This window comes from Vespula pensylvanica, chromosome 17 (assembly GCF_014466175.1).
Source record: "Vespula pensylvanica isolate Volc-1 chromosome 17, ASM1446617v1, whole genome shotgun sequence".
Classification (NCBI taxonomy): Eukaryota; Metazoa; Arthropoda; class Insecta; order Hymenoptera; family Vespidae; genus Vespula; species Vespula pensylvanica.
Genome location: NC_057701.1, coordinates 1,272,345 through 1,287,344, shown reverse-complemented (window position 1 = coordinate 1,287,344; position 15,000 = coordinate 1,272,345). Strand labels below are relative to the sequence as shown.

The window sequence follows — 15,000 nt, the reverse complement described above, 5'->3', positions numbered from 1 at the left end:
TGGCTCCGGCCTTAAAAAAGCTTGTTAGCGTTAAAAATGTTCCACCGTTAATAAGCATAATTGCTTCGCTGGACGACGATCGCGAGAGAGAGTTGCTAGGTGTTAGGTATGTTCGTATGTATATACATATATATACATACATATATATATATGTTTATATATTTTATACTACTTGCCGCTCGCCATCGAGTATGATGATTCAGTAATTTTTTTTAACGAGTTCGACACTCATACAAACGAAAGAAGCATCCTAAATTATCGATGAGATAACGTACGCGATGGAATACGTTCTATATGTACGATACGTATACATATATATATTTTTTTTTCTTTTTTTTTCTCTTTTCTTTTTAATTCATATCTTTCTACTTTATACATTATTTTATTATCTTATTATCTTTTTATTATCGTATGAAACATATTAGGTATATATCTATGAAATATACTTTTAGATAAACAAAATTTCTTCTGCATTAATATATCAATGGAAATACTTGTTGGTAGATCTAATATAAAATCGAGATGAGAAGTATTGAAATATTTCGCTCCGAATTTCTCGTAAAATTTGTTCGTCGCTTTTTTATTTTTCTTTTCTTTTTTCTCTCTCTCTCTCTCTCTCTCTCTCTCTCTCTCTCTCTCTCTTTTTCTTTCTTCTTCTTTTTTTTTTATTTCCTCGTCGTAAATATTCGTGCATTTTCGTACATATATTCACTAACGTAGGTATGTACATATGTACGCGTACGTAGGCAAATCTTGGGGAAAGAAAAGTCAGGAAAGTTAAATAAGACGTTAAAGTTCCCTACCGAGAGACTAGTTGAAGATAATAAACATACGTTTTACAGTTCCAGCCAGGAACGATCGTACCGTTATAAAGTTTCGAGTTCCATCGACAGGACATGTTCGAGACGGTTCTCGAACTCGTTTCGGTCGTTCTACTTTCAACTGAAAGTAACCGAAAGGAATTTGCCGATCGAAATTCATTTCAATGATATATATATATATATATATATATATATATATATATATATATATAAGTGTGTATTACATTTTATCAATTAATGATTGAAAATATATAATAAGCTTTCTGGCTTTTTCCAGCTTTGACGCTTACATTAGTAAAAAAAGGTGGATGGAGGTGATCCCGCCCGACCTGTAGTTCGTAGTCATCGTACATCCCCGAATTAATTATATAATCAAAGCATTGGAATATACATATATATGTATATATGTATATATGTATGTATGTATGTATGTATGTATGTATGTATGTATATGCATATACTTTCATTAATATATAATAATTAATATAGCACAAGTAGTAGTTACATACGTAGAATATAATATATATGAATAGAATATTAAAATAATCGATCTTAAATGACGCCAAATATCGTACTAGAAAAGTATACTTTCTAAGCTTCGAACGTAGATTAACGGGATAATTGATATACGTATCTTCGTTTAGAGCAAGATTTTACCTTTAAAATGGTCTTTGTTTCGTCTCTCTACGACTTCCCGTTTCGAAGATACGCGCTTCCAAAGATTTCATTGATAAATTATAATGCAAATATATATGTATATATATATATATAGGTCAGTAGGCAATGAAGTCTCAGTTCCAAGAATTTTGTGCGTACTACTAATAGTAAGATGGCGGACTCGTCTGGCAGTCACTTTTTTTTTTTTTATGAATGAACGGCCCCGAGCCGATTCCAAGAATTAATATAGGTCTAGACGCTCCTTATATGGTAATGCGTTATTCGTTTGTCTCGTATGACGAACGTAATACATTGACACCATTTTCTAAGAAATTATATAGGTCAGTGGGTTAGTAAAACAGCTGATTGACCTATATATACAGGGTGACTTTTTTGAAAAGGATTTTAATTTTTTTTTTTAATTAAACGAACGAAGTAAATTTTTTTATTAATATTTTTTCGAAAAATATAATTACAGAAATATATTTATATATCGTGTGTGCTGATATTATTATATATAGGGTGATCATTTTGAAACGAATTTTTCTTTATTAATCGAAACAAAGTGAGATTTTTAAAAATGATTCAATAGAAATAAAGAAACTACTTGTTAGTGATATAGATTAATATGTATCGGTATTTCATATATAGGGTGACCATTTTGAAAAGAATTTTTCTTTATAAATCAAAACAAAGGAAAAAAGAAATGAATAATTACAATTTAATCGGGGACGAATAAACTGTTTAGTGTGGAATATTGGGCGCTGAAATTTTATATACATGGTGTCCATTTCGAAAACGACTTTTCCTCAAAATCAAATCGTAATAAAAGCGATCGGTTTATTTTTGTTTAAAAACGGAACTTAGCATCGAGTGCGCGTATTTTTTTTTTTTTAACGATCTAACTTTTCTACAAACGATTCGATCATATTATACAAGGTGTACTTTCGAAAAGGGATTTTTTTGATTTTTGTTTCCCAAGGACGATGACGGCGAAGCATGTCCCGATGCATGTCTACGCGATTGAGAGATCTGAAACAGGCAAAATTGCATGAGCATGTATTCTTTCTCCCCCACCCTTCACCCTCAAATAAGCACAAACTTATAGATAATAAATAAAAATAATAAAAGCGGGGAGGAGTAGAATTTTTAGCAGGGGAAAAAAAAAAGAAAAACTTTTTCTTAATGTTTCGATCGAATGTCCAAGATTTCTCTTCACTTCCATGCATTATACACATATTATATATCTCACATAGCAATTTAATTTAACGAGAACGGTTCTTAACTACATCGTTAAAGATGACGAGATAATGATTTATACAATCGTGCCCATTCAATCGAACGATCATACGTGTAAGTAGATAGTGAGTGCGTTTCAATGTAACCGTAAGTCGTTTAAAGTCCGCACATTTGGGGTAGAAGAAAACCTTCAACTTTCTAAAAAGAAAAAAAGAAAAAAATGAAAATAAATGCAGAAAATAAAAAAGGAGAAAATATTCTATAGGAGAGGGAGGTGTGTGTAAGTTGAAAAGGTACTTCCGGTCTAAACGCGAACCGTGAAGAAAGTGGACAAAGCGAAAAGTTTGGTGAATGTATATAAGTACACTATATATATATATATATATATATATATATATATATATATATATATATACGTAGAGAAGAAAAGAAAATGCAAAAGATAGAGTAATAAAAATAGAAAAAAGAAAATAAAAGAGGGGAGAGAGGGAGAGAGAGAATAAAAAAGAAAGAACTTATACAAGGTGCCTCATTAAACTCGATCATAAAAATGAATCATTCTACTAAACATAAGAAACAATTTATCTTCCAAAGAAAAAAAAAAAGAAAAAAAAGCAAATGTTTTTCTTATCCTTTCCAAGTTTCTTCTCGTTCCTTCTTTTCTTTTCTCTTTTTTCAAGGTCATACTTATTTCCCAAAGTATCTTTCTTAAGGATAACGATACAATCGAAAAAGTATACGTTTCGAAGTAGCAAGTTTAAATGGCACACCCCGTGTATAAGGATAGTCGGAAAGAAAGTTTTAATTAGCGAGTTTATCCATTTATCTGCATGCCGTTGAAAAGAACAGCAGCATCCTCCTCAGTCTGTCTGTGGAAAAGAAGGAGGAGGAGGAGGAGGAGGAGGGGAGGAGGAAGAGGAGGAAGAAAGTCTCGTCGTTTCTCTTTTCGGCGATAGGAAAAAAAAATAAGAAATAAAAAATACGAAATGGAAAATACGAAATAAAGAGTAAAAAAAATGGTGAAAGCAACGAAAAAAAAAAATAAAAAAGAAGACGGAGAGAGAGAGAGAGAAATGGTGATACAGGATTGCAAAGGTGGATGGCGAGGAGGTGGAGGAAGATAAGGAGGGGAAGGGAGGACACGTAAGTTTACCGAAGGGAGTTGAAGTGGTGGAAAGAGAGAAGGGAAAGAGATGGTGGAAGGATGGAAGGGTAGGTGTGTGGGAGTATGGACTCGTGGGTTGAAGAAGGTAAAGGAGAAAGAGGGAGACGATGGAGGGAAATAAACGAGGTGTGCTAGCTAGACTGGACCGAGCCTCCTGATCTCGACAATGGCCGACAATAGAACGCCGACTATGGTTTTGCATATGAAAGAGGAACGAGAATGGAGCCAGCCAAAGATAGATGCACGCTTCGCGATATTATATCTGACTCTTCTCTTCGCTTCTCACCACCCTTCATCCTACTCCTCCTTTAACAACTCTCTCTCTCTCTCTCTCTCTCTCTCTCTCTCTCTCTCTTTCTCTCTCTCTCTCTCCCTCTCTCTCTCTTCCCGCCCCCCTCTCTCTCTCTGCACGAGTCCTTCCGTTTATCCGTCGCCTCTCTTACCGACGAAGGGCGGAACGATCGTAAGTCGAAAATATCCGGGAAGGAAGACCCTTCAAGAAGAGAGGATAACCTCCTCGAGATTCTTTATCTCTTTTAACGAGCCTCTTCTTCTTCTTTCGCACTTGACTCTTCCCCTCTCTCTCTCTCTCTCTCTCTCTCTTTCTCTCTCTCTTTCTCTCTTTCTCTTTAAATATTCTTCTGATACTTGTAGTTATTTAAAGAATTGATTCCAACATATTCGTAATATTATTTCTTCTCGTTTATATTCGAGTACTTCTCAAATAGAAAGAAACTATGAAATTTTAGTATATCCGTTACCTGGATCTATAGTTAGTTGTTATCTATTATATTCCGTTCTTACTTAGTTGATATTTTTCATAAAGGCATACACGCATATGGTTGCACATAAAGCCTTTGTAATTTTCACGGTGTCACGTTTCCGTTCTTGATATATCTACCCACACAATAGACGTCTCTTCGTCCTTTCCCCATAATCAACCCGATCGAAGTAATATCGATAGAACGATACCCGTTCGTTCCTTCGTTCCTTCGTTCCTTCGTCTCTTTCGTCCGTCCCGTTCGTTTTGTTCGAAGGAACTTTGTATAATCGAGGAAACCCTAGCGGTTTTGAGGAAAATGAGAGGAGAGAAGTGAAGATGAGAAGATACAAGTTCGAAGTATATAGCTTTTAGTAAACGGTGAAGTTGATGTTGAAGTACTCCTCTCACCTTCTCGTCGTCAAGAGTTTCCACAAAATTACTACAACGTCATACGAGTATGTAACTTCAAGTAGCTTGGATATACGTATGTATATACATCGTGTGTAACGCCGCAAAAGAGAAATCTAATCTTTCGGATTGTTTAGAATATCCATAACTTTTCTATCTTATCTCGTCTTTTTATTTTCTTATAAGAGAGAGAGAGAGAGAGAGAGAGAGGGGAGGGGAGAGATAAAAAGAAAGAATATCACTTTCTTTTTCTTTTCTTCTTCTAATCAAAGAAGCATAAACATCGATAATTAACGAATACAAAATTCTAAAATTGTTCTCTCTTCGTTTCCCACGTGTTCAATAATACGATAAATAAAAAAGAATGATTGAATTTTTTATTACCATTATTTTTCTTCCTCTTTGATAAAGAAAGTATAAGGTATTCATAATCTCGATTTTTTGTCTATATCTGCCTTCAAAAGAAAAAGAAGAAAGTAAACGTAAACTTTGATAAGATCGATAAAAACGATGATTCAAAATTTGTCATCGTTTCCGCTTAGGTATCTGTCGCATTCGATGTCAGACTCGATATATGATACGCGTTGAATAATAAGCAAAATAAAATAAAATAAAATAAAACAAAACAAAACAAAACAAAATAGAAAAAGGGAAAATGATGAAAGAAGAAAAAGAGAAGAAGAAAAAGAGAAACAAAAATAGAAAGAAAGGAAGAAAGAAAGAAAGAAATAAGATATAAGGTTGATGAAGCAAAACGTCGATGCAAAATGTTCGGCATCCGGCAAGTAGATTTTTTTTTCGTAATGCAAGAACGAAGGATAAAAAGAGGGCTTGGTAGATGAGAAGAGGAAAAGGAGGAGTAGAGGAGAAGAAGGAGGATAAAAGGGAGAAAAAGAGAGGAAAAGGGAGAAGGAGGAAAGAGAGGGAAAGGGAGAACGTGAGCTTAGCATACTCCGCATAATGTATTATAAGTGGAGGCACTCGCAGGGCCATCACTACCAAACACTCGAGGCCCTCCTCGCTTCTCCCTTCTCCTTCTCCACTTCCTCCTCCTCCTCCTCCTCCACCTCACTTCTTTCCTCTTTTCGTTCTATCCCCTTCTCTTTTACTCTTTGGCAGGGATCTTCGGTTAAGGATTTTCTACCTTCCGTACCTCTCTCTTTCTCTCTTTCTCTCTTTCTCTGTCTGTCTGTCTCTCTTTCTCTCTCTCTCTCTCTCTCTCTCTCTCTCTCTCTCTCTCTCTCTCTCTCTCTCTCTCTCTCTCTCTCTCTCTCTCTCTCTATACACTCCACTTTCGAGTTATCGATAAGAACCGCAGACCTCTTTTGTCGGTTGATAGATAGCCTTTCAGAACGACGCGAGGTCAGATACTCGACATCGCCGGGAGTTCAATTTCGTGCCAATAATATCTATGCGACGCGAAAGAGCATGGGTGTCGGAGATAGTGGGGATGAACGGGCGAAGGGACGAATGGGAGGGAAAGGGTGCGATTGATTTTTGCGCGATCCCTTATCGAAGAATAAGGGAAAGAAAAGTACGACGCGTTTCTTCTCGTATTTATCGCCTATGTTGTATAATAGATCGAATTGTATTCAAAGGATTATTTATCGATCGATGGGAGATCTACGATCGATGGGATCTATATATTTATATGTGGGTATCTATATATGTATATGTTGAGGAGATTTCAGCACGTATCTGTTTTTCTTTGCTGATTTTTTTTCTTGTGTTTCTTACTTTGTTAATCTGTTATATTATTTTATTTTTCATTTTTTTTTTATTTTTTTATTTTTTTATTTGTTTTTTCTCTAAGTACAGAGGAATGAAGAGAGATCTCTTCGTCGGATTTTCTTACTATATTAAGGGGAAAAGAAATGCGTCGCGTTTGTTAATCGATTCTATTTTTTTTTCTTTTTTTTTTCTTTTTTTTTTTCGATCGATTCGAGAATCGACTTTTCTAAAGAGATCTAATTTCTTTTGATCTCACGAAAATGAAAAGAGATTACTGAGAAACGGGTTTGTGAGATCAGGTAGCGTGGATCAAGGCGGACACCAAGGCGATCTTAGCGATTCACGAACACGTCATCACTAATAACGCTCGTCTGTCGGTGACGCACAATGATCAGAACACCTGGACGTTGAATATACGAGGAGCTAGGAAGGAGGATGGAGGTGTTTATATGTGCCAAGTTAACACGAATCCAATGAAGAGTCAGGTGAGAGCGTTGATTATCATTCTCATTTTCATTTAATATCCAGTGTTTCGTTTTTTTTTTTTCCTTTTAATTTCTTTTTTTCATGTCTTCTTTCCTCTCCCATTTTTTCTATTTTTCTTTTTCCTTTATTTTTCTGTTCTTTTTTCTTTTCTCTCTTCTTCTTTTTCCCTTTCATTGGAGCATAATCAATTTCTCTCGGTGTTGATTAATTAACGTAGGGAACGAACGTAATTAAGGCTGCAGGTAGATCGTAAGTAAATGATGATCAATTCCTCGCACAAATTACAGAGCGCCTTCCTCGAAGTGGTAATACCACCGGACATCATATCGGAGGAAACGTCCAACGATTTAATGGTTCCGGAAGGTGGCTCGGCTAAGCTGGTATGTAAGGCTAGGGGATATCCGAAACCAGACATCGTTTGGAAACGAGAGGATGGCTCGGAGATCATATCTCGTGCTGGCTTGTCTGGCGGCAAAACGAAAAGTAAGGGAACAGAAATAATCGATTTTTTTCTTGAATATAAATTTCTTTTTCCTTTTTCCTTCTCTTTAATTATAATATCGGATATAATACGAGCGTCTTATCATTTATTTTCAACGTTAACTTTTCCATAAATATATTATATATATAATAATATAATATATCAGTATAAAAAGGTATTACAAATTATTAGAATTACTTAAATTATTAAATTATAGGATACATTTTATAATGTTCGTAATATACAAACACGATCTTTCCTGATGGATCTATTTCTCAGCACCAACGGCGGAAGGTGAGCTCCTAGTTTTATCTAAAGTAACTAGAAGCGAGATGGGAGCTTATCTTTGCATCGCCAGTAACGGAGTACCGCCATCGGTTAGCAAAAGAATAATGTTGCACGTTCATTGTAAGTATTATTATCCTCGAAATGATCAATAATTTTCATTTCGTTTTTAATTCTTTTTTTTTCGATTAGAAAACTCATCAGAGGGCAATTAGTTGGAGAGCTTTCGATATTTCCCGACTGTTTCTCACGTTATCATTTAACTCTATAAATACATATCTGTACACACACACACACACACACACACACACATTTTCTCTCTCTCTCTCTCTCTCTCTCTCATAGTTCGAGATCATAACAGATACTCCAGTAATTCCATCGAAATGGGTTAATTGTCTGCAAATACAGTCGGTACTGAGAATTTGATCTATTGATGTATAATCCGCGTACAACTCTCGCTTTGAGATATTCTCTACAAACTGGTTGTTTCCTAATCCTACGAATACTATTAATCATCTATTCAAGATACTATGCGTTTATACAGATCTCGACTCGGCGGCGTATTCGCCTTTTATCGTATACTATTAATCCTATCGTTTCACATTGTTCTCTTCGTTTCTCTTTATCTCTTAGTCTCGAGGGTAATCGAAATGAGAAGTAAGGGAAAGGAAAAAGAAAATAGAAAAGGAAAAATATTTGGTTGGTAATTGTCGAGGGTTAACTCTCATTCAGTCGTTCTCTACGATAGAACTGCTTTTATTCTTGTCCAACAACTATATATATATATATATATATATATATATATATATATATAAAATAAGAAAAAAGACAAAAGTGGAAACGAAGCAATGGAAGAATAAAAAGTACCGGCAACAGCAATGGTAACGGTCCTGCTATCGCCCTGATACGGCCATCGTCTTCTTCTTTGCATAATTTCTCTCTGTGGAGAAAGAAGCGAGAAGGCGCCGGGGATTCGCAAAGGGATAAGTAAAACAAGAAAGTAAGAAAGGAAGGAAAGAAAGAAAAAAAAAGAAAGAAAGAAAGAGAGAGACAGAGAGATGGTATGAGAAAAGATTCAAGCTAAAATACAGCTTAAATGAGATAGATAGAAAGAGAGAAAGAGAAAGAGGCCGTTTCGTCGCTTACGGTAAAGAAAAGAAAGGAAAGAGAGCACAAAAAAAAAGAAAGAAAAGAAAGATAGAAACTTAGAAGACGGCAATAGCCGACCATCGTTCGAGTTCGTTCGTTCGTCGAGAGAGAAAGAGGGAGAAAGAGAGAGAGAGAAATAGAGATGGAGATGGAGATGGAAGAAGAAAGATAATAAAATTACACTCTCAGGACGATATATACCGAGGCACTGTTCTCGGTTTTAAGGAAAAGCGAAAAGGAAAAGTCGGAAAATAGGGGGTGGGTTAGGGGTGACGGGGTGATACGGTTTGAGGATCAAGTTGAGGCCGTTGGGTAGTCTCTTTTCTCCTACTCTTCTCTCTCTCTCTCTCTCTCTCTCTCTCTCTCTCTCTCTCTCTCTCTCTCTCTCTCTCTCTCTCTCTCTCTCTTTCTCTACTTCGAGAGTTTCAAAGGATGGGGACGATGGTGAGTTAAGCCGTGGTTACGACCGACCAGCACCGTCCGTTTATCCGTCCGTCCGTCCGTCCGTTAGTACGTTAGTCCGTCCGTCAGTCCGTCAGTCCGTCAGTTCGTGTCTTAGATCCAACCAGAGAGGTAATTCTTATCCCGGAAATTGGATGTACTTCTAACGCCACGAATCTTGCACCTGCTCTTCCCTACTCTCCCCTACTCTATTCTACCCTGTCCCTTGCTCACCCCTATCCTGTATACTCGGATAAGAGATCGTCCTAGGATAATCGAATTTCATTGAATACGTTACGCAAACTTGGTTCCACACCGAGCATCTCGGCATTGAGAGATCTCCATTTTATTGTAATTGATAAAAATTCGACAGCGATACAAGTGCTATCGGGATTTGATCTATGAATGAATGTGTCTTTGTGATAAAGAAAGAGAGGGAGGAAAAGAGAGAGATACTTTATAGTAGCAAGAATAAAATTTGATTGATTGTTTTAAACGATAATTCGATCTTTTCTTTCTTTTTTTTTTTTTCTTATTCATTTGGACGATATAATATATAACGTAATGTTCTTTTTTTTGTTTCTTGTAGCTTTTCTTTAATAATATAATTTGTAGAATGAAACATACAAGTTTCTAATCAGTTTGATATATCGAGAAGTCGTAAGAACGATTTCGTCGAAGTAAATGATAGTTTAGAGAAGGATCGAAGTCAATCTTATTGGTACAAGCATAGAAGAAAGACAGAGAGAGAGAGAGAGAGAGAGAGAGAGAGAGAGAGAGAGAGAGTGAATAGGACAGTAACGGAGAAATAGCACTTGTCCTTTACTTTGACAAAATCCTCCTTTCGTTGGAGTTCAGGTTGTTCGAGAGTACGGAGTTTAGTAAGTATATATGTAGAAGCGATCGTACGATCGGTTTATTCGATCTTTTCTTGATCCATGAGACTATCAGGAAGGACTGTTACAATGTCTGTTAACCCCTTCTATCTCTCTCTCTCTCTCTCTCTCTCTCTCTCTCTCTCACTTGATTTATTTTAGAACTTATGTCGTGCAAATATATATATATATATATAAATGTGTATCGATAAGAAACAATCCTTCGATTACATCGTACAAATATTTTATCGCTCAATTATAGAATAACATTTGAATACTTTCGATTTAATCGTTCTAATAATCATCTAATCATCATCCTCGCATCGTCGCAATACTATTAATAACAACGATTCGTTCATCGCTGTCTCTAAAACTTTTTTTTCTTTTTCTTCCACCAAACGCAAACATATATATATATGACTTTTTATGCCATCTCATAAAACATTAACAAACCTTATTAATAATGATCCGTATATCTTTATTTTCTTCAATCAAACATATACATTTCTCATCGGAATTTGAATACTTATTGGATACATAATCGACTTGTCATCGTTCCACACGAAATCATCTGTAATATTCAAACGTAAACGTAATTCATGATCCCCTCGATGATTTATGGTTTTATGTACATATGACAGATCCAATATTATTATGTACATAACAATGAGCAATTTATCTATTTATCTCCCTCTCTCTCTCTCTCTCTCTCTCTCTCTCTCTCTCTCTCTCTCTCTCTCTCTCTCTCTCTCTCTCTCTCTCTGTATCTCTATTTTCTTACACCATGGAATATCGAATCGAATACGCACATAAATTCATCTTTGGACGAATAGGTTTATCGTTGGTTGGTAGTACCAAAACGAAAAGAGGATCGCACGTTATCGTATCACCGCAGAAGAACCTCCGAGTGAAATCCTTTGCACGAACGGTTGTACTAGCTTGGGGTTGATACCATTGGTGGCGATGGTGATGGTACTAGGTGATAAAGTAGTGGTGGAAGTGGAGAATGGAGGAAGAAGGATGCTAGGGAAGGGATGAGGTAGGGGAAAATCCTCCTGCTTTCAGCAAAACCACCGGCTACGAGCTGACCAGTCAACCTCGAAACCCATTACCGAGTAGCAATGTTTCGGCTCGCAGGCTTATTTCATAGCCGCAATCGCATCGGAGGAGAAACTATCTCCGTCTCTGTTTCTCTCTATCTCTCTGTCTTTCTGTCTTTCTGTATCTATGTCTCTCTCTCTCTCTCTCTCTCTCTCTCTCTCTCTCTCTCTCTCTCTCTCTCTTCGAGGATACCAACGACTATTAGCCAGGGATTTCCTCTTTCCTCCAATTTAAATGATTTATTTCGCGCGGTAGGGAAAACCAACGTCGCGCGACTCGCTTTACCTTCCTACCTCCCTACGCTGTTTAACTTTTTTCCTCTCATTCCAATAGTAGAATGCAATAGTAATAATAATTATTATTATTGTTGTTATTATGATTATAATAATAATAGGGTTTAAACTTTGAAAGTTCTATATCGAATCGGATCGAATGCAATTTTATTTTCTATTTGTTTTTGGTCGTTTAATATTAAATATATGTATGGATGTTTGTATATGTATGTATATGTGCGTGTACATATCGTATAAATAATGTATATGTATATATATATATATATAAAAATATTGTATAAATATTTAATTAGATAATATCATTATCTAAGTAATAATAATTATTAAAAAAATCTTATCCCGCAAGACACTCTGTTCAATATCAATTGAAACAATTATTTCAAAAAAGAAAATAAATAAAAAGGAAGAAAAAAAAGTCAGGGAAGAAACAAAAATAGAATAAAAAAAAGTCAACGAACGAAATTATGATTTATCGTAGCCATTTCTTATTCGAATAAAAATCGTACAACATTTTATCCTTCTTATAAATCACCGTACAAAGGCAAATTATTCGGAATGATTCATAGACGCTATCTTTAGGATTCTTAATGTTTCACAAGTATGATTATCAGAATGAAATCGCGTTTCTCGAGTGGTTTCGTAGCGAAATACTGTCGTTTACAATCGTCATTGTCACTGATAGAATAAAAATATTCGTGTCGGTCGTTCCGGTGTTTCGTATCGTAAGGATTGATTTATGGTAGCTTGGTTTCTCAACAACGTGATAACGAATTTTTAATTGCTATGTCTGTAAAAGCGTTCGTTCTATTTTCCTTCTTGTTTTTTTCTTCTTTCTTTTCTATTTTTTTTTCCTTTCTTTCTTTCTTTCTTTCTTTCTTTCTTTTTTTTTCTTTCCTCTAACAGCACGGCTATCGTTCCATTCTTCCTCTGGCTTACGTTCGCTCGTTAAAACCAAAAGCGATTTCGATTAAATCGACGCACGAAGCCGACCACTCCGTCTACGTTCGACTTCTTTGAATTCGAGATCAGGAGAAATAAAAACGGGAAAAGAAGAGAAGAGAAGAGAAAAGAAAAGAAGAGAAAAGAAAGAAAGAAAAATAAAAAAATCTAAAAAAATAATTCGTCTAAATACACATACACATCTATATAAATATACGTTTACGTAGTATGCAAATATATTATATATACATATTTGCGAATACAAAGGGTGGATCAAAAGTTTCCAATTTTATAATCTCAATAAAATATTAATCTAGAAAGTCTTGAGAATGTTATTGTTAAGTGATCTAGTTATTGTTAAGTGATTGTTAATGCCATCTAGAAATTTTTGATTCATTTTCTCTCTCTGTCTCTGTCTCGATCTTTCTCTCTTCAGATATAATGAAAATTATCGAGTAACTTGGTGTTGTTTAATTTGATAAAATCCTCGTGAAATTTCGTGTCCTTACTAGGATCCGGATGAGAAATCGAGGAAAAAGTAGCTATATTCTCTCTGGTAAAGCACGTCTTTTCCTTCTTATCTCGTAGTATCATCTTAATTTTCTATTACCTACCACCTATGTAATATCCGGCTCAAATTTCGTTCGTAGTATCACTGGCATGATCTTTATTGCTAGGGGAGACTATTACACGTTGTAACACACACACATACATACCCACGCACGTGCGATCACACGCGCACATACACACATATACATATTAGAGTAATGTTATCTTTTAATAACGATAAGTACAAAGCTCTGTGAAAGTGTCGAGAAGAAAATTTGCCACTTCCCTCTCTCTCTCTCTCTCTCTGTCTCTCTCTGTCTCTCTCTGTATTTTTCTCCCTTTCTCTCTCTTATAATTAGTCCGTATAATCCTAAAAAAAAACTCTACCTTGCTAAACGAATTTGTTTTTTTTAACATGGAAAGAGATTTTTGAAAAAAAAAAATAAATCGTCCGATTTGCGAGTGTTGACAAAATAAAAAAAAAAAACAAAGTTAATTTTATCCTTCGATTATTCGGAAATATTTTTCGTGCAATTTCGAGAATTTGTCAATTAATTTCGTACTCGTACGATCTATGCGAGTGAATTTAACGCCCTCGTGTAATCACGAGTATTCCCCGAGAATGGATTGTTTTTCGATGGACGACCGCAATGGCGAACGCGTTTAATACCTAAATAGAAACATTTTCGAGAGAGAGAGAGAGAGTAGCGCAATTTTCATTGTATCGAAAGCACTACTAAAATGTTATCTAGGTTGGTCAGTAATATCTACCTAATGCTAATGAATTATTCGATAAATTATTTTCATCCTCTATAATCAAATTTTATTTTATTCAACGTAATTATATTAATCATTTCAATCATATGTTATAGCTTATTATTTCTAAAATTTTAATTATTTTCGTATATTAAGCAAATATTATACGCAATATAAAAAAACTATAGAGAAAGAGAGAGAGAGAGGGAGAGAGAGAAACAGACAGATTGTATATTATATTATAATATACAATTATCATTTATCTGCACTTACACAACAAACACATTGCGCTCTACAGAATGTCACATTTTGGACAATGAATAAAATAAAAGTTGTATCAAACGACTACGATAGACATTTTCTCAAAAATAGAGAACCAATTCAAAATATATTCTGATCAATCTCGTTATTGTTCGAAAAAAAGAATCACTAGATTTTGTAATAAATTTGGTGTTTCGTTCGATCATTGTACATATATCATATATACATATATAATATTACAGATGAATTAGAAAAGTAATAAGAGAACGAATTCAGGGTAACCGAGAAGGGCGTATTTCTAAAGCTAGAGATGACGAACAAAATTAATAAACATTTTCTCTAGGAAAGGAAAGTGCGAGGACGCTGGAAGAGGTTAAGCGGCCTTTCTGAACCAAAAGAGCATTACAATGCTCTCTCACGTTGGAAGATGCAAGCGGGAGTCGAGTTTCGGTCAAAAGGAACGTCCAATGAAAGGATGTTAAAACCTAAGCAGCTTTTCGTGAGCCGTTTACGATATTCGAAAGGAAGAACGTACATCTAGGGACTTGTATTACTCGTTCATACTAAATGCTAGACTGTCAAGGCTTGTCGGCATTTCAT

General features: G+C 35.3%; 1 protein-coding gene across 7 annotated transcripts in view; it reads left to right on the top strand.

Annotated features, from left to right (window-relative positions):
- Positions 1-15,000, top strand: part of LOC122635042 (lachesin-like) — a 100,963-nt gene that overhangs the window by 78,548 nt on the left and 7,415 nt on the right. For all 7 annotated transcript variants that reach the window (XM_043824781.1, XM_043824776.1, XM_043824775.1 and 4 more), the window contains 3 exons: positions 7,084-7,269; positions 7,558-7,753; positions 8,031-8,159. In XM_043824781.1, the coding sequence (XP_043680716.1) occupies positions 7,084-7,269; positions 7,558-7,753; positions 8,031-8,159 (511 nt within the window). The remainder of the gene's footprint in view (positions 1-7,083; positions 7,270-7,557; positions 7,754-8,030; positions 8,160-15,000) is intronic.